At 37.4% G+C, this 25687-nt stretch overlaps 1 protein-coding gene across 2 annotated transcripts; it reads left to right on the top strand.

Annotated features, from left to right (window-relative positions):
- LOC107088379 (synaptic vesicle glycoprotein 2A-like) lies at nt 1-24928 on the top strand. 2 transcript variants are annotated; one of them, XM_015380508.1, is made up of 13 exons: nt 1-158; nt 9362-10091; nt 11638-11818; nt 12643-12794; nt 14108-14241; nt 14389-14478; nt 15267-15374; nt 15783-15871; nt 15972-16136; nt 17310-17443; nt 20200-20406; nt 20497-20656; nt 23019-23202. In XM_015380508.1, exons 2-13 carry the CDS (start codon nt 9482-9484, stop codon nt 23200-23202), a joined length of 2214 nt encoding a protein of 737 aa, XP_015235994.1. In that variant the 5' UTR covers nt 1-158; nt 9362-9481. The 2 variants fall into 2 exon arrangements, with proteins under 2 accessions (XP_015235994.1, XP_015235995.1); XM_015380509.1 differs by lacking the exon at nt 1-158 and having other exon boundaries at nt 9482-10091; nt 23019-24928.
- Nucleotides 24929-25687: the final 759 nt, after the last annotated feature.

Here is a 25687-nt window from a genome sequence, read left to right as displayed (position 1 = left end):
ATAGAGGGGAGGGAGGGGAGCCCTGTGCATCACAGAGTGTGCGTGGACAGCGTGGGCTTCTCTCTCCACTCCACCAGAGCTCACACATCATCACTCGCCTCACAGCAACAGCATCTCCATCACCTCCGGGCTGCAGAGAGGCGCTCCTTACATTTACGGTGAGAATTAATGCAACACTTATTAAAGCTCTGAGCCGCGAGTGGCGATTTGGAGCCGTGGAAATCCTTCCTCTCTCCGTGGGTGTGTTTTTTATGCGTTAAGACATCATGTGAAATAAAAGCGCGAGGGGCGTTTTCATCGGCAGCTCGCTTCAAAAATCCATTTTGTGAATCAAGACAATCGGATCCGAGTCGTGACAGTCTGCTGGTTTAAGAATGAGCGCATCTGGCAGGAAATATTTGGTAGAAATTGGCCTTGCCAACGACGTATACAGCGGCCTCTTTTTTTTTTTTTGATCTCTCTTGTTGCTCATATTTACTGTTTTATTTCACCCTGTTGCTATCCTTAGATGGAAAACATCAGCACATTGCAGCTTTTCTGAGTAAAAACGTTGAAGCAGGGTGTAAAGCTTTTCAGGAATATTTTAGTCTTCTGCTGATGTGATGTTATCAGGTGTCCTGATGATTTATCTCCACACAGCTGATAGGAATCTTTGTACTATAAATACAATAGTGATGTGAGGACGGGTTGTACTTGGCCTTGGAAAGAGACCATAAAATTGCAATTGATTATTTTTAATGGAGGGAAAAACTAATGGGGGGCTTCTATAAAGATAAATCAACACTCTTCATCCTCGGGCCTTCATCTTGTCTTCCTCTGGAATCTGAGTGTTTGCATCTGTGTGGAGAGACTCTCAGCTCAACAACAATGAAGTGCATTTTTTATTAAATGGAGTTTTGGTAAAAACACTTTTGCTGCAATCAAAGCCATGCCCCTTTTACTGCTACATTTTGGCTTACATACACTGAAGATGTTGTGGATTCTTTAAAAAAGAGCTCCAACTGATTCAGATTAGATCCTATTTTAGCATTAGTGGGTCATTTTCCTGCTTTTGCAGTCTTTTGCAGCTGAGTTCCCTTCAGGATCCTTTTGTATTTAGCTCCCTCTGTCTCGTCACCAACTCTGTTCCCAGTCCAAAGCATGCCCGCATCATGATCCTCCCAGCACCATGCTTCACGGTGGGTTTGTGTGTTTAGGGTGCAGTGCAGTGTGAGATTTACTCTAATGTAAAGTCTTGTTTTGATCTCCTCAGACCTTCCACCACATTTGCTGTGTCGCCTACATTAATGGTGGCAAACTGAAAACAGGACTTTTTATGGCTTATGTGTTTATAAATGGCTTTTTTCCCCTTGACACTCAAATTTCACAATGAAAAAATAATGCAACCGTTTCTGGCATTTACTTAATCATACTTTAACAGACTTGTTTTATGTCCTACCCTGCTAACATGAAACAATTGTGTTAAAGTAACTAAATGTGATTAAGTAAATGCCAGAAATGGTTGCATTACTTTTTTCAGTGCAGATTTATAGAATAAATGTCTAAATGGCTGTTTTTCAACCGATTTGCCCACCTGACCAATGGATCTCCGGAACTACTCCAAAGGTCTTTGGCTGCTTTTCTGATTATTGTTGTCTTTATTCTGGTAATCAATTTATTTGTTGCAACTTGTACATTTGTTTTTTTCAAGTATTTACTGACTATTGTGTTCATGAGCAAATACTCTATTTGCTTTAGAATACAGCTTTCAAGAGTTTAATTTTTACCAAAAAAGCCAAAATATGTTTTTCAGCTGTAATCTAGGAGTAGGCTTATTTGCTAATTTCCCAATTCTTTTTTAAACTAAGCTTTATAAAATAATCTGCTAACAGATCAAGTGGAGATGTTTTGTACCCACTTCGTCAATCCGTGATTAAAAGTAATTTTCTATGTTCAGCTGTAAGGAAATGCGACTAAATAGATTGTAATACAAAAAGCAGGATGTTTCAGTGTATTGCGACTTCATGACAGGTTATAATTCATTAAGGTTGACTGGTCAAACTGTACAGGGGATGACAACCGATGGAAATGGTATCTATTGAGAAAGATACATAGTTTAGATTTGAGTATTTTTAGGGATATTTATCTGTATGATATATAAAATATTTTACTACCAGATAAAAAGTCATAGGGTGCTTCAGTCTTAGGGAAATGGAAAAAAGGAAAAAAAAAAAAAGAAAAAAAAATCTACACTGTACACACACAGTTTAGAACAAGAACACCACAACACACTAAAAATAGAGGAAAAAAAAAAAAAAAAAAAAACAGCAGTCCTACAGCGGGGCAACAAAATATTTAGGTTCAATACGAATACTTAAACCCTGTTGGAAGTGGATCCACAGGTGCCATAATAAGTGCTGGCAATTAGGAAGGAGCTAGGACCAGGAGACAGTATGCTTCCTAACCCCAATGCAGATAGCATAGGGATCCTAGGAGCGATTTCCCACAATCCTTTGCATGACAGATTGAATAAATTGTGTGATATTGACTCTGTGAAACACATACTATGTTCACACCTTCATATGTTTTGGGTTTTATAAAAGAGAGCTTCAGCTGTTAGCAACAGTTTTGTAACATTTTTTTTTGTAATTTGTTGTCTGGAATGCTTGAGTCCCAATTTGAGCAGCATCATTCATGTGTGTGTCCATTATGATTTAGCAAAGCAGTCCGGAGTTCATTTCCTACCCTGGATAGTGTTCTTACTGTTAACCCTGTGAAAAGCAAAGGGATAGGAGCTTGGAACTATAGGTAGGAGCTGCAGTTTGTGGTATTTGGAAGAAGCCTTTGTCAGCCACTTGTGTAAGGTGTTCTACTTGGAAAGACAAAAGAGATCTGTAAATTTTTTCATATGAGAGAAAAAATGTCGAAAAAGAAATCCAGAGAAATCATATGGTATGATTTTTAAAGAATGTTTGTAAATTGTGGTGGGAAAATATTTGGTTAGTACCAAAAATTGAACTCAACACTTAATTGCTTAAAGTTTGTTGGCAATGAAAGACGTCAACCTTTCCTCTTCATTCACAATAGAAATAGTAAGGCAGGCGTAGGTTAGAGTATTCGTTTTTATTAACTTATTTTAAAATTTAGTACATAAAGTTGTTTGTTTTGCTCTTTTGTTCTTGTAATAATTGTTAAAAGAAATAAAGCTGATTATAGTTTAAACCTCTTTGAAACCACCTTAAATTCAATAAGTGCCTTCTCTACATATTATATGCAGAAGTTCAAATAAATGCATTTATCCAACTACTGCTACCAGAAACTTTGTTTTCTGCTTCGACAGATTCTGACTCTTAAAGATTTTATGTAGAGAAACTGGATATAAGATGATTACGTCCATTAGGAATATTATTAGGTTTGAATACTACAGTTTAGCCTCTCTGACCAGGCCTGGCTGGGTTCCTTTGATCTCTCCTCTTCATCTTGACAGGGAAAATCTGCTGCCTCATGACTGGAAATTATGCCACGAATAAAACATGAAATATCAACCAACTATCAGAGGCTTTTCCCAGTAAACACAATATATTCTTAATTAATGGTGGTGAAATAAATTATATTAGTTTCCAAGTACTTCCTGGTTGCTGTGACCTGTCCAATAAGAGAGGAAAAAAGAGCAATAAGGAATGCAAACACTCAACATCAACGTGTATGTCAAATATTTTTTTACATTTTATTTTAGATTATTTATCTAAGTTGGGTGATCATGTAAAAAAGAAGAATTTGGATCACACGTTAGAGTTGATAGCAGATTTTTTTTTATCAGATTTTGCACAAGGGCTAAAAACACACAATAACATAAAAGCTTAATGTCTGTTGATGTTTTGTTAAAGGTTCCATATTATTCCACATTTGAAAACACAGAATATTAACAGTGAGGCCCCTAGAGAATGTTTTTATCATTTTTACAGGTAAATGCCTCACAAAATAGGCTGACAGCATTTACCAAACCCCCCTTATTCAGCCCTCCTCTGGAGGAGCTCTTTTGACTTTCCAAGCCCCTGTCCTCCCGACGGCCGAGCCCCCACAACCTGCAACAATGACAAGCAGTCAGCGTTCGTAATCATAGCCTAGGATCAAGGAATAATACCTGCAGCTTGACTGATGGGCTGCTACAGAACACTCTGGGCAGCTTATTTCCCCAAATGACATCATAAAGGGAATCATTTTGAAACAGAGGGTTTCAGTACACAGTAGCTAAGAGGTGAAGTAAGGCATTGATAGAGGGGAAAGGGTTGTTTTTTTCAGTTGTGAATTTCACATACAGGCTGCAGGACAAATATGACTGTTATAAAATGTTCATAATGTGAATTTTGCATAATATGGGACCTTTAAAGTTGTCTCTTAGCGGGTTTCACCTTGCTCTCACACCTTGTGTTGACACTTTTAAGCTTCTGGAGGTATATAATATCTAATTGAAATTAAGTTGGGGCTTCATTGAGTCCCTTCTAAAATCTTATTGTAAGCCTGCTCTATACTTAGAAAAAAAAATAGTGCTCTTGTGAGTTTCCAGCTCCTCTTGCAACACTCAGTTGGATCAAGTTTTATAATCCAACACCCAGAGAGTTCTTAGTTGTTTCACTATTTTCTTTTCTGTATCCACTGTCCTTACTGTAACCATACCTCAGCATGACGATACCACCATCCTCGACAGTTTGTACACTGTTCCTAGGTTTGGATGTGTGCAATTTGTCTGTTAATAAAAGGAAATTGTTTAGGATATTTTTACAGAGCTGACATTTACATGCCCTAAACCTTGTCCCCTAAAGGGCTTCATGACAGCACGAGGCATGTGGTGAACAAATAGCTTTGTGATTTTATGCCTCTGATGTAATTAATCTTTTATATATATATATATATATATATATATATATATATTGTTTTACCAGTGTCACATGACCGTCAGGTGATGAGGTTAAGTCTATTGAGGCAGGTGCATCTAATACCTCACATCCACTGGTAGAAACTTCAACACAGCTTAGCTTTCCAACAGGACCTTACAGAATCTTACGCCTATTCAAAATTTATAGACTACACTCAGTAGCAGGGTCTCAGCCAAAGGAGCTAACAATCCAAAACAATATTTATATCTAATATCCAGCCAGAATTATGTCTGGACTCTTTTGATGGATGTTAAAAAGCATGTAGCGCATGTGCAATTTACATTTACTTCACATTCAATCTTTGTGAGCTAGACTAAAACACACAATCATCTCGAACTAAATAAATAAAGACATTTGAAGTTGATTGTTTTATAATCATTTAAATTTTGGAAGAGATGGGTTTAAATACATCATTAAACATGCAAAATAGTGCAGCTTTCATACCAATTATCTGTGAATGCTATTAAACTGACAAAAGGTTTACAGAGTTGCTGAATTTATCAGACAATACACCCAAAAGTTAAAATCTACTGGAACCTTTAAATATTTTACAGAATTCAGTCCAGTCTCTAAAATAAACTTAAGATATTACATAGATATTAGGAAGCCTGCAGGCCTGTATACATGCCTACTATTGAGAAGCGTTGTCTGGACTGTTATTACCTGTCAGAGTTAGCTTCCAAAGGGCCGATGAAAGTGCAGCGACGTCTCATCATCTCCCATCTGCTGATTCACAGCAGCACAAATTCAAAGTGACATCTTGTCTTATTGCACAGCCACCCGAGGCTCATAGTGCTACTCCATAAACATATTGATGTGGGTCTCATCTAGCAAATGCAAGAACAAGTCAGCACCTTAAAAATGTCGTTAATGCTGCAGAATTTGTTGGATATGTGACACTGCATTAATATGTGGAATAAGGTATCTGAATGCCAGCTTCTTAATTTCATGGATCATTTGCTTTTACATACGGCTTTGTCAAATTTATTAGTTTGCATTCATGCTGCCCAGAAATTATTGTCAAATGTGACATTTAACCGATGAAATCTAGCCAAGCTCTCTTGGATCATCTGATGATTTCTTGAGGTTTCTTTCTTTAATTGTGTGGAAAATCCTCTTTTATTCCTCGATTTGAAGATGTTTATGGGTCAGGATCACGGTACAGTCGGATTCATTTGAATCCCATACTCTGTCCCTCATCCTCTTGAGTGGTGGCACTCAAGTCATTTTTCATATCAAGACGTTTCCATTATAAACCACACTGGGTTTGATGCTGGACGTTTCGCTGCATAATTACGTTGCCTTTCGGCGACTCAGCAAAGGACATATGCAGGGTGAACAGGGGAAGGCAACAGGTTTAAATAGGAAGGAATCCATTAATTTTTTTTAAATAAAAAACCAACATAAAAATGACTCTTAAGACATTAAAAGTGATTTTTACAGCATAATTTGATGATTAACAAATGTTTTTAAATGTAAACATCCAGATGATTAATTGTTGATCTTGTATCATCTCGTTCAGGTTTGTACAGTTAAAGTTACAAACAGTAGGAAATAATGATCTACAAAATCATTTAGTTTTGTTTATTGTGCAGCATTTACACACTATATGAAGAAACTAATCAGGATGATGCACTGCACTGAAATCGAAGGTGTTAGGCTGTTATGATGACAGAAATAAAACAGCTTTATTGTACTTTCAGAAGTTTACATGTTTCCTTAACATTTGGTTGAATTTTCCACAAGTTGTATGATTCAGTCAAACTTTTTTGGTAGTCTTCTTCAATCTGTTTTCCACGTACACCTTTTCAGGTTTGTCCCCAAACCTAGAGATACAGGATTTGTAATCTTTGCTCCAATTATGATGACTAATGTTTGGGTTGTTCTCAATTTAGTAAAACTAAAATTGTGCCCAAGATTTAGCTGTCTGGGTGATATGTTGAGATGTTGCTTCAGTATTTACAAGATATTCCCTTCTTACAAGTAAAAATTAATTCAGTTTACATTGCACAGAAAGGTGCCAATGCATGTTGCAAAGACAATTCATTTAAATTAGAGACGGATTTGTGAAATATTTTCGATCTAAGCAAACTCAGCTGATGACATCAGGTCATTGAATTTACAGTATTTTTTCCTTTAGGATGAGCATGTAGCAACAGTAGAACAGTTGTGTCATTGACTCTGCAGCAAGCCCTCACATAAACATACATGCAGTGACACTGGAGAGGAAAAACTCCCATTTTAATAGGTAGAAACCTCCAGTAGACCCAGGATCAGAGAGAGCAGCCTTCTGCCAAAGCTGTATAGGTATTCAAGGAGTCAGAAGCAGCCATACAAAAGGAACTTGGAAGCACTGATCCAAAAATTATTTCTGTCAGAAATGTAACGGTACACTAGCTCCATAGGTGTCTCTGTCCAAGAAAGAAACTGTTAGGCTCTGAGCCCATTTTCAAGTAAAAAGGATGAAATAGAGCACAAAGTCACAGTGAAAGCCAAGCCCAAAGCTATGTCTATGAGAAAAAAACAGGATTTAACACAGAACAACAGGCTCAACTCATCATCTATAATGGAAGTTGTTGACGGTAGCAGAGCAGTGATACCTAAGTGCATGACCACCAAAATGCTCTGTTAACATAAGGAATGATCAGATCTCTGATATAAGATGAGATTTGGTTATTAAGATTGGATTAGATTCAACTTTATTGTCATTACACAGGTACAGGTACAAGGCAACGAAATGCAGTTTAGGTCTAACCAGAAGTGCAATAGCAGCAAGTGCGGGATAAATAATGGTCCCATAAATACAGGACATGGGTTTCTACTGAATGAGTATAGAGATGAATACCATTATAAATAATGAATATAATATATAGATCACTAGTGTTATGAACTAAATGTACTGCTGGATATGTACCATATATAATATACAGGTGGATATTACTATAAAAAGGGTTTTTACAGTTATGTACAATAGCATATATTAAAGGCTTATACATGAAAGAATGATACTGAACTCTATTCTTGATTTAACATGAAGCCAATAAATGGAAGTCAAAATGGAAGAAGTATATCTCTTTTTAGTTTTCATCAGAAATCTGGCTGCAGCATTTTGGAACAGCTGGAGGCTTTTAACTCTATTTGGTGGACTTGGTCCCAGTAAAATGCACACACTTATTGATACTACCAACCTTGTACTTCACAGTTGTATGGTATTCATAGACTTTCAAACTGTGCACTGAGATTAAAAAATGCATTTTAAGCTCAGTTTACTTAAAACAAGAGTCTTTGATTAAGTTTTTTGCTCTTGAGAACATGTGCAAACATTGACTTGTTATGTTTCAGAAAAATTTCTTCTTTCTCTCTGAATTGATGGTTCAGCCCTTTTCAGTACACTACATGTTTCACTGTGGATAATGACACATGGGTATCAGCTTCATCCACAATCAGAGCTGCTGCATTCACTTTCCTCAAATGTTTTAAGTAAGCTATTAAAAAACATGTCATTATCTGTCCTTTTCACAAACATAGTAATTTTAGTGGGATTTTAATTTTAGTGTACGTAAACATCAGATTTTGAGGATTTGTTTTACAAAAATCTCCGAACCTCTCACTCATTAATTGTGTCATCTGGAAATAGAATAAAATGGGTATTCCCAGCTGATCTTAGACAGGAATAATGCTGTAGCTCAATGAAAGCTCAATTAAAACATGCCACCTACATGAAATCCATTTTGATCCAAATTTTGTTCTTATTATTCCAATTCATTTCAATACAATCAAACTTTTTTCACAATTACATCTAATTTCGTACAATCTAATTCAATCCTGCAGTATAACAGAAAGAAATCTGGTTGATCACGTAAACCTATAATGGTGTATGTGTAATAAAGCCCCTCCAACTTAACAGAGACAGGTCAAAAGTCTAAACTTCTTGGCCAGTATTTTGTTATCATTATCATTTTGCATGGGGAATTTCTTAAACAAGAGCATCAAGTAATTTCAAGTCTTTTCTTGAAATTACTTTCTCTATAGGTTTTAAGGTCAAGTCTAATTCAAGTAAGGTCATCAAATCAAAGACCTCACCTCTGGATTTCACTCTAGTTATTTACATGAGGGCAGTCTTACATCCGTACAGGGTCTGAACATTTTGGGCCATTGGTCTGAGATTATATTCTCCAACTGTATGCCCATGGTTGTCCTTTTGTTGAGTATTTCAGGGCTGTCATGCATGACCATCATTTGCAGAATATTGTATTTTCATAGCCCGATTGTCCTGCTCATGTTTAATCTAAAACAAAGGTGTTCACTTTTTTAAGTTGTTTGTTACAAAATAGATCATCAGAAAAGTCAGCTAACTGTGAAGTTTTGACTTGTAAACACAACCTGGAGTGCATAGTAAACTTGGAATCCTCTTTTTTCCCCCTATATTTCTGTTATCCCTTTAGGAGTGAGTCAAGTCAACTGGGAGTTGTCAGCTTCAACCTAGATTCAGAAAGTCCCGTCACCTTCAGAGGCCTCTTCTCAAGACCTTCATCCTCTACTGATTCTTCTAAAGCGTCTTAAAGATGGAGGAAGGCTACCAAAACCGGACTGCTTTTATAAAAGGTGCCAAAGACATTGCGAAAGAAGTCAAGCGGCAAGCTAGTAAGAAGGTTGGCCGGTCAGTGGATCGGGTGAGCGATGAGTACAGCAAGCGCTCCTACAGTCGCTTCGAAGAAGACGATGATGATGACTACCCAATGCAGGGGAGCCAGGATGGAGGCTACTACCGCGGCGATAGCCAGGCGGCCAACGATGATGAGGGTGGCCACAGTGACTCCACAGAGGGCCATGACGAGGATGACGAGATCTATGAGGGTGAATACCAAGGAATCCCCAGGGCTGATTCTGGGAAAGGAGACTTGGCTGGAGGTCCTGGATCAATAACAGCCGGAGCTCAACAGTTTAGAGATATTGGGGCATCTGAGGCTGAGAGGCGGAAGGACCAGGAGGAGCTGGCTCAGCAGTATGAGACCATTTTGCAGGAATGTGGGCACGGAAAGTTCCAGTGGAGTCTGTACTTCGTCTTAGGGCTGGCACTTATGGCTGATGGTGTGGAAATCTTCGTGGTGGGGTTTGTCCTCCCCAGTGCAGAGAAGGATATGTGTCTCTCTGAACCCAGCAAAAGCATGCTTGGTAAGACTTTAACAGTCATAATATATGGTAGGTTCTCTTGTATAGCAGAGACATAGGTGCATGTTCAAGTCCTATTTTAAACACCTAAATTATTCACTGTTGCTCTGGGTGACATGTTCCTTCATCACATGAATCACATGTGTGCTTTTTAAATTGAGTGAATTACACATACGCCAGTAGAGCCTGTAGGGATTTTCAACAGTACCTGCAGCACAGTTTGGTTCTTTTTATATTTTTTATGATTGTTTAGTAACCTACATACACAGGAGAAACGCAGCATACATTCCTGCTTAGATGCCAACAGACGTATCTATGTCAGTGTCTGATAAATCATACATTAACAGAATCTAGAGAAGAAGAGCAAACATAATAAGTGAGAATTAATCATAATGCATTATAATGCAATGCTCATAGAAGAAAGAATATTTGTTTAAACTAGATTATAATCTTTGGGATTGAAAACTGAAAAGGGATAATTCTTTTAAAATCTGTGCCTCCTTTTATTGCCAGTTGGAGCCAATATATAATTTTTGATATGGTTTTGTTGAAACAAAAAGTTGATTTCTGTATCTAAACAACTATGGAAAAAGATGATGGACTGAAAAATTTTTTAGGCTCTTTTAATTTTGCTTTTTCTTCAGGTAATATGTTTTTAAAAAGAAAACCTAAGGCTGATCAAATTCTTTTGTCATTGACTGTCATGTTTTCTGATAAAGATAGTTTGTTTTTTCATTTCATTTTTACTGTAAGTAATACCGTTATCTCCACGGTCTAAATAAACAAAGACTTTAGTTCTTCTAAACTCAGTGCTAAATTACCCAGATATTTAATTTTTGAAGCACAGAAGATACTCTTATTGAACTTACAGGGAACCCACTGGTTATTTTCCCCAAACTTAAAGGATATCTTTTAAAATTTAAAGTTTAATTCCCTTTAACCTTGAGTATATAAACAATAGCTTTCTTAGATTCCATTAGAGGGTTTTGTGAAAAAATGCCACCTCATCGTTTCTTTCCTGAATTTGCTTAAAACCTTTTCAAAACCTATCACATACCATTAAAATTTTACTGGCAACCCTCCTGAACTGACTTGATATACTAATGGAAATCTGTTATAGGATATTTAAAGAACTTCCCAGGTTCTTTCACAGACATAAAGGCTAATTTACAGAAAGTAATTTTGGAATTACTGGCTATTCTTCAGCACTTACATAATGCTTTCTGTTAAGTTTTTTCTAGGACTTCCCAAAAGCTACTGGTTGCATTTCTACCAAACCATATTTGTCAGTTTGTGTATTTAAATTGATTAAACTTTCCCAACCTCATTAACAAGTCCTAAAAAGGCCTTTGTTGATGTAGAGATAACTAGTCTAGAACCATAAATAACATGATGTTAAGAAGATACCATTAAAAAAAGTAAAGGTTATAATCTCCAAGGCAACATCTACCAACTAGGAATATTTCCCTGTCTGTGCTGTATTATTGGAAAATAAGTCTATAAACACTAAATGTAGAAAACTGACACATTTTGTTTGCTCTCCTGGCAGGTCTGATTGTATACTTCGGTATGATGGTTGGGGCTTTCCTCTGGGGGGCCATGGCAGACCGGATTGGCCGTCGGCAGTCTCTTATCATCTCTCTGTCCATCAACAGTATCTTCTCCTTTTTCTCATCCTTCGTTCAGGGTTACAGCACTTTTCTGTTTTGCCGCCTTCTCTCAGGTGTCGGGTAATTGCACCTTCAGCTCTTTTTGTTTTTTCATCTGTCTAACACCTGTTTTTCATGTATACTATTAATGTTTTTCTCTAAAAAGTGCACTTCAGGAGGATTATCTGTTTTTCCACTCGTTAATGTTTTTTAATGGGTCACCAATTTGTAAGACAAGATCAATGTAAAGCTCACTTACAATACTCTTACATAGTAAAGAAGACAATTTTTGTCTTTTTGGGCTTTTTTTTGTACTTTAATGAACTGGTAAATAGAAAAGCCAACTTCAGTGAGTTACAAGGTATCACCTACCCACTTAGCACATAGTGAGAAACATGGCTGTGAAAGAGGCTTGAATCATCTCTTGTTTCATTGTATTCGGCTTCCAAAGAGCCAGGCTTTGTAATTTTTAAAATGTATCATCATCATTTTGAATGAATACCTTCTGATGTTGTTCTACACCTTTAAACCTGTAGTTTAAAATTATGTTTTAATGATTTTAAATCTCTTGGCACTGTAATAGTTGATGATAACCTTAGTTCATTAAACTCTGATCCTCTCTATTCATTTCAGATAGTTGAGCCACGTTAACATAGTAGAAGAATCATGCAAGAATCAAACTGTACCTTAACACTTAAACATATTAAATCAGAGTAAACTGTACGTAAATTCAGAGCTGAGGCTCTAATAGACTGAAACAACATGCATGCAGTACATTGTACATACGGGTGCAATAACATACCTCTTATTACTCCATCTTTATTCTGTATTGTTGTATCTTGGGTGATTTTCACAGTGAATCGACAAATTGATTAATATTGACCTTTTGGCTCTGACTTTTACAGAATCGGTGGCTCAATTCCCATCGTCTTCTCGTACTATTCTGAATTTCTGTCTCAAGAGAAGCGTGGCGAGCACCTCAGCTGGCTCTGCATGTTCTGGATGATTGGAGGAATTTATGCATCTGCCATGGCCTGGGCTATCATTCCACACTACGGTGAGCATGAAAATCCAAATGATCGAGACAAAGATTAGGGCCGACATGTTGTCCTGGTCACAGCTAATTCTGATGACTATGATAAGAATATGACTATATATAATATAACGTTTAATGAGTTTAGTTTTAAGTTACTTTAAAGGTTTTGTCTGTTTCTTGCTTCAGTTAGTCTCTCTTTTTAACCAGTTACTAAGTCAAATATATATTATTTGTAAAAGGTTTTTGCCTCCGTTCCAGTGCTGGTCAGCCCTGAACTCAAAAAGTCTGATTTGTATTGAGCTTCTTTAAACCTTAACTAGTCTTTTATTTTGTGCCAATGGAATTATCCTTTATGTCTTATAATAGTATTACCAGCTGCCTCCAGTCAGTACTGGATTTGTTTTTCTCCATTCACGTTACCCTTTATGTTGTAATGGGTATGCTAGCTGATAAAATTTAGGGGGGGGGGTTGTTAATGTCATCTGTAAAGATCATGTGAACATACTCTCTATATAAAACAATTTTCACTTTATATATATATATATACTACATACATACAGAGAGAGAGAAATTCATATATTTACTCTTTTTTTAAGCTGGTTTTAATGGTGTCACAATTTGTGTTAACAATAGATGCACTTATAACACCCACTAGCTGAGTGACTCAGTTACATGAACATGTATCATAAACAAATATGTGATGCTGATATAGTTGGTTTACTTTCAGCAAATGGTCCAAAGCATGTGGGCGGTAGATTGCAGAGACCCAAATTTGGTCAAACACCATCTGGTTAATTGGTGGATTTTACACACAATTACTGGAAAAAAAAAAAAAAAAAAAAAAAAAAAAATGTTTGCATGCTGAAACTCACAGGAATGTGAAAACATTCTGTGCAAATGTATAGCTTGGATTAAACGCACATCTCTGCTTCCAGAGACCCAGTGCTGAGCTTACAATTTACAATCCCAGAAAAGTCACTAGTTTACTGTGAGAAAGTTCAAACCAGTTCTCTTTTTGTCTATCAAGGGTTGACATTTTCAGATGCAGTTTAGAAAAATAAACAAAAATTTGTGAGATCTTAAAAAGCGAGTATTCAAGCAGGCTAGTGCCGAAGCAGTACATCACTTGCTACTAAATCCTATGAACATTTTCCTCAAAAAGAGAAATATAATTACTTAAAACTAAGGTATTTTGTATTTATAACTGTTTTCATGAAGGGAATACATCATATAGGTTATGATTGCTGGCCCAGAGAGTTCCAGCTTACTTTTGAATGAAATATCCTTTGTTTTTAAAGCATATTCTATTCATTTATTTATTTTTTACTTTTAAGGGTGGAGTTTCCAGATGGGCTCAGCCTATCAGTTTCACAGCTGGCGGGTGTTTGTGTTGGTGTGTGCATTTCCTTCAGTTGCAGCCATCGCTGCCCTCAACGCCATGCCTGAGAGCCCACGCTTCTACCTAGAGGTGCGCATTTCAGCTCGTTGATAGTTTTTTAACGTGTTTAACCTTTGTTTGAGTCATCACCAATGTGATCTAAGCAGATCATATTGGTTTTTGAGTCTGTTTTTCTTAGTGTGGAATGGAGAATCTTCTTTTTTCTTTCTTAAATAGAATGGCAAGCATGATGAAGGCTGGATGATTCTGAAGCAAGTCCACGATACAAACATGAGAGCTAAAGGTTACCCAGAGAGGGTGTTCACCGTAAGTACCTACAGAATATATGCTTTCAACCTCTGCAACTTAAAGTTGATTGGTAAAAGTTTCAAGATCAAACATTTAATTCAAAGTTAAACAAATAAAAGTTTTCAAATAAAACTTATGAAAGGTGAAAAAGATATTTTAACCAACATGTCCGTTTTAGTTATTTAGCATGCTTAATTTTCCTAGCCACACAAACTCTTGGTACTTTTTTTGACTGTCAAAAATCTGTTGAAGTGAAATTTACAGATGAGTCTCAAAAGGTAAAGCTATTTTCAAGGCTGCTGCCTTGGAGCGCACTGACAGAAGTGAGGCTCCTGTACACTGGCGCCACCAGTCTCTCTAACCACCATCAGGGGTGGCTATTTATGGTGAAAAATTCTCCAATATGGCTGAATCTAAAATAATGCTATAATTAAAACTAGAGCACTATTCCTATGAAGTGAAGTAAAAAAAAAAAAACTTGATTGCAGTTGATGAGTAGCACATTTATCAGGTTTATTTTTTTCATGCAGATCTATGTTTTTTTGCAAAGGGTCTTGCTAAATGGTAAATCATGATTTGAAAAATGCCTTTTGCATTTACTAAACATTTTAGATTGTCTTTAAACATTGGAAGCATTCTACTTTGATGGTAAAGCAAAACCAGAAGAAACTGCAGATACTTTTTAAGTGAATTGCATTTTATCTGATAAAGTTAAAGCAACTGTTATTTTCATAAAACCAGGAAGCATGTTTATATTGATGCCTGATATTGAGGCCTCTGAACGTCTTGTGTTTGATTACTCCAAGGTCACCACAATAAAGACTGTAAAGCAGATTGAGGAGTTGGTGGAAATTGGCACCGACACTCCCATCTGGCAGCGCTACAGAATGAAAATTATGGGTCTTTCACAACAGGTCAGTAATGAGATTTATAAAAAGCTGTGTTTAGAAGCCAGATTAGAAGCCATGTTCAGGAGGCTTTCAACCAGCCGGATGTCAAAGACATACGAGGAACTGATATTAATGTAAACTGTGTTCTTTGTCAGAATTGACTATGGTTAATCCAGTGTTTCTGTGTTACACTCTTCAGCATCATGTGCATAGAGCTTGACACAGTTCTGTCTCGTTTTGATGCCTTCAGCCCACTCTCTGCTAAAATGCACATGCCTACACCCTCCATCCACTCACCTCCTTAATTATAGAGTGAATTTGGCTTTATGTTATTTACTCAATTTGTTTTCAGTGTAAATTTATCAAACCTATGCTACCTAATACTTCATTTCTCTTAAACTAAACTTTTTTTTTTCTCTTCACATGCTGCAGATACGAAAAAACATTCTCGCCTGCTTCAACCAAGAGTACAGAAGGACCACCTTTATGCTAATGGCTGTTTGGTTCAGCATGTCGTTCAGGTAAACAAAAAGCCCCTTTAATTTTCCTGTGTTTAGTTATGTATGTCTTGCTCAATTTAGGTGCTTCATCCATCTGCCTTGTCTTTAATCAAACTTGCAGCTACTACGGGCTAACGGTGTGGTTCCCTGACATGATCAAGTACATCCAGAAGCAGGAATATGACTCACGGACAAAGACCTTCACTAATGAGCGAGTAGAACATGTAACCTTTAACTTCACCTTAGAAAACCAAGTCCATCGCGAAGGACACTATTTCAATGACAAGTAAGGTTTTCTTCTTATTCTAATGCATTTTAGGATATGATAATGGAAGATATTGACCTGTTAGATGAAATTCAAAGATTATTTTTGAAGTAATCACTATTAAAGATTAAATAACCCCTCTAGCAATAGCATTGACTTGTTTTGTTGTTTAAGAAAAGAAACAAAACATAAGAGAGACATTTAAATAGATCAACACAAAAGATAAAAGTCTATAAGGAATTGACTGTTCAAAATACCAATTGAAATGACTGAAATATAACTTTGTCAAAAATCTATGAAGTATTTTCTCACTGAAATTAAAAGAAAAGTGGGCATAATTTTGAGCTATTTGACTGAATTTGAAGGAGGGAAAGTTTGGAAGAAGAAAAGAGAGTGAATAATTTCAAAGTAGGAAGATTTTTTGGGTTTTAACGCCTGAAAACAGCTTAGGATAAACTGACGAGGGACTCCTTACTATGTTCTGGTTCTGGTTGCTGAATAAGTCCCCTACTATGTCTGCTAACCATCCCAGTTGACTCAGCCTCCATCTAGAGCCCATAGTTTGTTTGTTTTTCAGCTTCCACTGTATCAATCTATAATGGTTTAGTCCAGGGTAATGTCTTCATAGCTCTTCTTAGCTACACAATTCTCAGCCCTCCTTGGTGGGGTTGTCATAATTATCTTTAGCATGTTGACTGAACCAGGAGAGCAGCAGTTTGGGAATCTTTAAGATATTACAATTAGGACAGATTATATTTTTTCAGAGAACAGATGGTCCCGAAACACTAAATAAAAAATGTAATCTGACCATTTTAGTTAAGTGCAGCCTGTTCAATTTCACACAGTGCTCTTCTAAGAGGAAAGGTAAGAGTTTAAAAGGAGTGGAACATCGCGTTAATTTTAGAATTGATCATAATGTGATAATTTCAATGTCTTACCGTGTTTGAAACTACCGGGAAAAACATAATCTCTCGTAAATTGCATCTGACAAAGTAATCAGAGACACCATGACAAACTGTCAGTATTGATGCCCTTTTTTAAAGGTCTTTATCAGATTGGTGAAATGTCTGCAAAAACTCAGATCCCCAACATAAATGAACATCTTACAAGTCTTGAACATAGCTACGTTATTTAAAACTTGTGCACAGGTTCCTCAACCTGAAGAACTTGAACATAGCTGTTATTTATCTGCAGGTTCCTCAACCTGAAGATGAAGTCCATGGTGTTTGAAAACTCAGTGTTTGAGGAGTGCTTCTTTGAGGACATCACCTCCACACACACATTCTTCAGGAACTGCACCTTCATTGCCAGTTTGTTTTACAACACAGGTAAATATTACTATTAAAGCATTGCCATTATGAGGTGATTTTGTTAGCAAAATTATAATTCCAAACTGTCGCCTTGTTTATTCTTGCAGGTGATTATTATGGACTGTAATGTTTTGTTTTCCACCCTTCAAAGTCCCCTACAAAAAAGATACCCCAGTTGACAGAAACATGTCCATTTGGAGCAACACTTAAACCACTTAAACATATACCTAAATTGTAAACATTTATGCCAAGAAGTAGTGGGGTTCTTGATCTTTCTAATACAAGTTTAAGCAACTGATGGAACAATGGATTCTGCTAGCTGAAAGCTCTGATAGAAAATCTCTTGCCATAAGTTTCTAAACTTTAAAGTTTCATAACTTAAGACTCAAGTACATGCGTTTTATGTTGCAGTGATTAAAAGGATATCAACAAATCCACCTCTGGATGTCTGTACAACAACAAAAAAATTAAGAGTGGTCTAGTCAAAGTCTTGACTTCAGTCTGATCAAATCGCTGTGTTAAATCTTTAAGATGCAATCCATGCTTGATGCACTAAAATTTGACTGAACTAAAACAGTTCAGTTCTGCAAAACAGAGTTGACCCAAAATCCCCCTACAGTGATGTAAAACACGCATCGCCAGTTATCGCAGATGCTCATTTGCCATTAAGTCTCCAAGAAAGTCACAAAGCCAGACTGGTGTGACAAAAAAGCCAAAACTATTTCACCACACTAGCTGTGTGGTTTATACATTATTGGTTTCACTAAGATGCAAATTAGATCAGAAAAGAAAAGCTGAGAAAACTTCTATAAGATTTGTAGATTTAGATTATTGCCACACGCTGATGACAGCTGCACTGAGAATGTGATGACACTATTAGTAAGTGTTATTAATGAGGGTAGTATCACAGAAGTGAGAACAATATACAGACATACAGAACTGCAATAGAGAGGAAAACCAACCCACTAAATACTGCTCTAAATACTATAAAATAAAAAAAGATGGAACAAATCCTTACATTTGTTATGATAACCTTTAATCTTGAACACACAGCGATGCTGGCCATCATGGAAATAAACCAGTGACGGCAGCAGCAGAAACCCTATGATGCCTGTAACCCTTGGTTACTCTTTAGCAGCACAAACAGTAACCTCGGCAACGCAAACAAATCCAGCACAGACACAGATTGATTGGATTAGATGAGAAGAAGTGCTTTGAGATTTAGGGAACATAAATTGAACAGGGAATATGAGACCAAGTTATCTGAGTGCGTAGAGACAAAGTCATTTAAGGGCTTCTGTTGTGGTTTCGATTCCTGCAAGTGGTCTAAATCAACAGGTCAGAGTCGACATTTTCTTCACTGGCATTTCAAGCCCTCCACTCTTTGCTGTCACTGATTTATTCAGGCTTGTACACTTGGAGAGCATCAACCTCCTCCCTCTAGTGCCTGAAGCCAACACTTTATGTTCATCATTATCCATAAAACATATTGGAAACAAGCAAGAAAGATGGTGTGGCTGTAGTTCTTGCATTATCTTCATGAAAGCGACCATAAATCAAATGCAGCTCGAGCAGGATTGCATACATAACCCCCCTGTAAAGATTTACTTCATTTTTTATCCCATTTTCAACATGATGTTGCATTTTATCCTAAAGTAGTTTAAGAAGGAGAAAAGGTGAACATGCTCAAGAGTGACACCAAAAAAATTTATAAACTGGTAACAGCTTCAACAGAGGGGCAGTTTCTAATTATGGCAAGCATAGGTTTGTAGAATCACCTTTATGGTAAACCATTGGGTCATATATTCTTCAACTTATGGGAAATCAGAAAAACAGTCTGGAATAAGAATTGCTTTTCTTCAGGTTATTCAATGGCTCAATGGGTAACAGAAGAATATAGATGATATAGATTTATAGAATATAGAAATAGAATATAGATATAGAATATAGATTTGTCTTATGTTTTTTTTGCAATACTTTACAGATGTAACCTACAGTTTTTTTCAGGCTTTACCATGATACAATTCCAAACTGTTATATTTATTTTGTGATAGAAATAAAATGATGTACATGATTGTGAAATAAAAGGAAGGAGTTCATCTTACTGTGATAAAGCTAAATATAATGCTGTGTAGCCATATGCTGCATATCACTTGTGTGCAGTGTAACCTCAGCACAAAGCCAACTGGCTTGTGAACACTTCAGAGGTTTGGTGGTGAACAAACATCAGACAGGTTAAAAGAGATTTAGAATATTGTTGTATAATAAACAATGTCTCAAGCTTTTAGCCTCCCACACAGCACTATGCAAGGCATCATCCTAACAACAAAAGAGTAGAGCTGAACATCAGATCTATCAAGAACTGACTTTTCAACAAAATTGCAAATGTTGGGGAAGAAAAAAACAAATTTGGATGAAAAGGCTCATGATAACTGGATGATCTGCAGAGATCCATACTTCAGCAGATGAAAATCTTACAATCTAGTCTACATGGAGCAGTGTGAAAATCACTGATCATAGAAAGAAAATAGACAAGAAGTTATGCCTACAGTTAGTAGAACAAGACCACAATGTACGTTTCTGTCCTACAGGCAAAACAAGGTGTCGTAGGACTGATGCTATGCAGCATGATATCACCATACTCACAAACAAATATTGCAATAGCTTTTATGCCTTTTATTTGAATCCCAGAGAAGTTTGCAATCGTTTCTGTGGATGATTCTTTGACTTTATTTCAGTATTGTTAAAAAAAAAAAAATTTTTTCTCTTCTCAGATTTGTTCAAGTACAGGTTTGTCAACTGTAAGCTGATTAACAGCACCTTCCTTCACAACAAGGAGGGCTGCATTCTGGACTTCAGTGATGACTTCAACAACGCCTACATGATTTATTTTGTCAACTTCCTCGGCACATTAGCTGTGCTCCCCGGGAACATCGTCTCTGCTCTTTTGATGGACAAAATTGGCCGTTTGAGAATGCTGGGTAGGTATATTCAATCAGTTTGGAATACTAACACATGCTGTTCATTTTAAAATCACAATTACATTTCCTTTAAATGATCTCCTTCCCCAGCGGGATCTAGCATCATATCCTGTGTCAGCTGCTTCTTCCTGATGTTTGGCAACAGTGAATCGGGAATGATCGCCCTCTTGTGTCTGTTTGGTGGTATCAGCATTGCTTCGTGGAATGCTCTGGATGTGATAACAGTGGAGCTGTATCCCTCTGATAAAAGGTAGGATGTACAAGATCAGCTGTTTTAATCTGTCCATTCTATGGGTTGTCAGTGGTATAACTCTTATAAGCTGTTTTTATACAAACACTACATAACTTTTGACCCAACTAGTAATTTAATTCTATATATATGACATTTTTCAGGATCTGTCCTGCTTTTTTTGCTGAACAAGTAGTTTATGTTTATGTATGTAAAAACAATAAAAACACATGTATTGTGTCAATCTTATAATTAGGAATATAAGGAGGCAGTTAAAGTTACAGTATGCAAGAGGCCAAAGCTCCATGTTTTACCCAGGATTTCCACAAGTCTGATATTGGTGACATCTGAATATTTTTGATGAGAACAACCTGTTGCTTTTCAAACCATATCTGTGCCTATTGGCCAACGCTCTGACCAATGAGCGCAACTGACTGTGACATAGTAAGCGAGACAGAAAGGTGGTGACGGAGTGTAAACAAACCGCCTGTTGGTAAAACGGAAAATACGTCCTTCTTAAAAATGAATGAGTGTAGAGCCTCTTCCTGCTCACATTTCAACAAAAACCCAAGTCTAATCCTTCCAAAACTGATTCCAAAGCTGAGTCAAACGAGAACTGCACAACAGTTGTTGACATCTTCCTTTTTGTGCTTTCTCCAGAGTCGCGCAGCTTTGTCGTCACGTCCTCAAAACCCTGCCTGCTTTGCATCCAGAAATTCAAAACACATCTCTGCGTTGTGAATGGCCCGCCAGTTTTAGGGCCTGGGGCATTGATCGAGGCTAGTGGGTTGGGCTAGTTTACTAGGCTAGTGTGTGGCACAAAAACTGTGTGTGACACATACAAATGTACCACCGTCAAGTTTTGGTATCATTGACAAAGACCTTTCCCTGTTTGCTACATTTTTACACCTCAAGTTTTTGTGGTTCGTTTTCAGAAGGCTGTAGTATAATTTGACGAGCGTCATTCATGTGCGTTTCTGCTGCGTACTGATGTCTGTAGCCCTGTTACAATGATTACTGTAAGGGGTTACAAATCGATGCTAATGTTGAAGGTTGAATCTTGTAGCGAGCTATAATCAGAGCAAGCAATTTGAGCAGGTCGGTTCAGCTGGGCCCCAGGGTTACTTATTTATTGAGGACCAAAGTTCAAAGCTTAACTACTACCATATAAAATGTGTCTTTTAAGCCTCTTTCCCACTGAAAATACCGCGTTAATGCGTGATTGTCAACCATGGGTTGACCTGCTAACTATCAGCATTTGGTTCCCTTCTCATTGGCATAAAAAGCTGGGTCCATATCCTAGCTGGCAAGCTGCATGGCCTCTGTCCCCCTACGGCTAGTGACGCCACCATGCTGGGTTAGCGTTGATGATGTTACCAGTTAGACAGAAATCAAAATAGTAAACAATGGACAGCAACATGCTCTACTATCTGTCTGAATCTGTCTTACCATTGTTGCGCCATGTTTATAGAATGTAAACAGAACTGTTTCGGCTTGTTAGATCAGACGTAGCTGGTGTGGTGCATTGACGTCAGTTCGTTGAGTTAAATGGTATCACATAATTTAGCAGGTCGACCGGCTCTGGTGTTCCCACAGCATTCCAACCGGAGCCGATATGATTTTTTTTAACGCGGGTCGATTGCTGAGCCATTTGACCTGGGTAGACATGCATCAGTGAGCCTGTCCCATTGCCACTAAAAGCCGAATGTTCCTGGGTTTAAACAGGTGTTTAGGCCAGTGGGAAAGGGGAATACTAAAGCAAAAGGTTTTAACAGTAACAGGGAAAATATATCAACAAAATAATACTAAAAAATATTATTAATAGGTGGCGGCATGGTGGTGTTGTGGTTAGCACTTTCGCCTTACAGCAAGAGGGTTTTGGGTTTGAGTCCTGGGGAACAGGACCTTTCTGTGTGGAGTTTGCTTGTTCTCCCTGCGTCTGCATGGGTTTTCTCTGGGTTCTCTATATGTTAGGATGATTGGACATTCTCAGGAGTGAGTGTGAGTGTGTGTGGCTGTTCGTCTCTGCATGTCTCTGTGTGGCCCTGTGAGTGACTAGCGGACTGTCCAGGGTGTACCCCATCTCTTGCCCATTGACTACTGGAATAAGCTCCAGTCACCCCCCCTACCCTGTGACCCCATTAGGCTATAAGTAGTTACGATAATGGATGGATTATTTAAACCTATTTCTTATATTTGTAACTTCGTCCTCATTAGAAGTGGCAATTCTAGAGAGAACAAGCAATTTTAGGGGATGCTTTTTATATTTTGTGCACGGTTTATTTAAAATTTCATGGTGGAGACATAAAATGTTTTCCAATTCTTGAATGACCCATATCCCCCCATTTTGAAACTATAACCACCATTTTGCTCTTGTCCTCAGGACCACAGCGTTTGGCTTCTTGAACGCCCTCTGCAAACTGGCAGCTGTTCTGGGAATTAGCATCTTCCAGTCGTTTGTGGGCATCACCAAAGCGGTCCCCATCATATTCGCTGCCGGCGCACTCGCTGCCGGTAGTTTCCTCGCCACAAAGCTGCCTGAGACCAGAGGCCAAGTATTGCAGTAAGACAGACGACCAGCACTGGGCAGCAGAGTTCAGTTGGAGTGAGTGAGGGAGTGACAGGCCTGAACATCTCTGAGAGCTTCAGCGCTGCCCGTCCTTTTCACAGCAACAGTAGAGACTGCCTTTCCCCCTATAGTAAGCCCCGAATCCTTTGAAATGTGGATTGCATCACTCAGTGTCAGATATTGCAGAAAAGCTAATAATTTTTGAAAATCTGTACCATTGCAGCATAGTTACAGCTGCTCTGTCAGGTATGATACAATTGTAGTCCTACAGTAGTGGTTATGTGGTCCAAATGGAAACATTCAATTTATATCAAAATGTATTAATGGTGGAATAGTAGAAGAAATTGATTTCATTTCTGGGGGAAAGATTGTAAAAAGGTAAGATTGCAGTCTTCTTCTTTACTCATGTGTCTTAATCTCCGTAGGCTAACAGAGCTGTTAATTATTTTATTGACTTGTTCAGTTCATCACTGCCAGACCACCTTACCAGAGAGCTGATGTTACCAACCAAAACTTACAAAACAATCCCTGTAAAGCTGATTTACTCAGACAGGTGAAGATGCATTTCACAGGATTCTTTGTTGCACATGGGAGTAGTTGGATCCAGTTCTTCAGTGTTAAACCAATGTTTACCCTCTCTGTTGTGTGACAGTTTGTGGATGTTTAATGGGTGAGACAGGGGAACGTCTTTGGGATGAATTTGGGTCAAATATCAGCGTGTGAGAGGAAACCATATTGTGCTTTTTTGTCTCTATTAGTTATTTGCTTGCATAATAGGGGGTGAATTGGAAACCCATGAAGTGAAATCTTTTTTTTCAGATGAAAATGTTTTGGGGTTACCTTCACAAAAGTATATCTAAGAAAACAATCGTATTGATTTTCTTATTTTTATGTCAGTTTTTGTATTTGGATCCTTTTTTTATATTTAGCAACAGAATGTTTACATATTTCAAAACATTTTTTCTTTATGTCGAAAAATAAACACAAGTCATGCAGTTGGTCAGGTTTTTCTGCCCTCTAGTGTCCAGATAGAAGACTACATAGATTGTAAACAGACATAGATGTTACCTTAAAGTTGTACTGTTTTGATACTATTCAATCCCTTGAACTATCATGATTGGGAACATCCCAATCATGATAGGGAATGGGATGTTCCAGTTCAGAATGAAAAGTTTTCACTACCACCGCTATATATGTTTGTTCTGCTGCACAGCCTAAAGGATATTGCAAATGTGTTTGATCTGGTTAGGTTAAATAAAATTAATTAGTTTTTTGTTAAGACAACAAGTGGTTAGGGAGATTGCTATATTGTGCTGAAATGTCATTTGAAACAACCATAGCTTTACTACATTCTTAAATATATATGATAATTATGATTTCTGTAGCTATGAGTGTGGAATCAGACCTGTAACATATGACTCCACGCATACAGCTACAGTCTTTAAAACATACTTTTTGACCCTACTTCTGACAAATATGCAAAGAAGTTTGCTGAAGTGCTAGGCTAATGTGCTGTGCCTAGTGCTGTAACTCATGGACAATTTGGTTCATAATAACGTCATGGGTGCACGCTTGACTGGAATCACATTTAATTGTTGTTTTTAGTGGAGTGTGTGCATTAGAAAAATGTAGAAAAGTCTAATTGCTGCTTCATAAACGTATCACTTTGCTTTGAACTTAGTAAGTAGTGTTTCCTCTGCTTTATTTGCATCCCTCTACTTCATTAATAGTTGTCTGGGTATATGTAGTTCAGAGAAGGCCATGTGACACAGACCTGCTCTGCACTGGCCAATACCGTCTCCATTTCAGTGTGAGCATCATTGCAATGGTTAAAAAATGCTTGTAATTTTAGGCAAAACAGAAAAGCAACTTGATTAGAAACCTAAACTGTTATTTAGGATTAGTTTGAGTCCACCTTTATCATGATATAACTTAATTCCAGCTAGATTCACAAATGGGACCGAAAATGAAAAAAATTGTGCATCAGATAACAATTTTAAGGGCTCCATTTTTCTTTAAAAGTTTATTTGGTAGCGACCGACACACATCCACATAGACAAACTGAACAAAATAGCAGTCCAATGTTTGCATCATAGTGCAATAGCAACAGCTACTTTGTAGCACTTGTCCATAGATGGGCTTTTAAAAAGAACCTCTAAAAATTAAAGCAATAGTCATTTAGATAAAATGAAACAACGTGATATTGACAACATCTACAAACAAACAGTAAAACATAAAAACATCAAAAATGGATACAGTTCTGTTTTTGATATAACCAGAATTTTGTTTGGTTTTGAACATACTGAAACTGGTTACAGTCTTTAAATCAACAGGAAGTAAGTTCAAAACTGCAGATCCTCTCACGGACAGGTCACTTTGAGCAAAAGTGGTTCTTCAAAAGGGGATCTTACAATTTGCATTGGAAACCGCTCTAGTGGATTGTGCAATATCTGTATGCAATTGCTTAATGGTGTAGGTGCATA

This window comes from Cyprinodon variegatus, unplaced genomic scaffold (genome assembly GCF_000732505.1).
Source record: "Cyprinodon variegatus isolate N-32 unplaced genomic scaffold, C_variegatus-1.0 Scaffold216, whole genome shotgun sequence".
NCBI classification, from domain to species: domain Eukaryota; kingdom Metazoa; phylum Chordata; class Actinopteri; order Cyprinodontiformes; family Cyprinodontidae; genus Cyprinodon; species Cyprinodon variegatus.
Note: the sequence above shows the minus strand (reverse complement) of the source record. Positions and strands in the feature narration are given on the sequence as shown.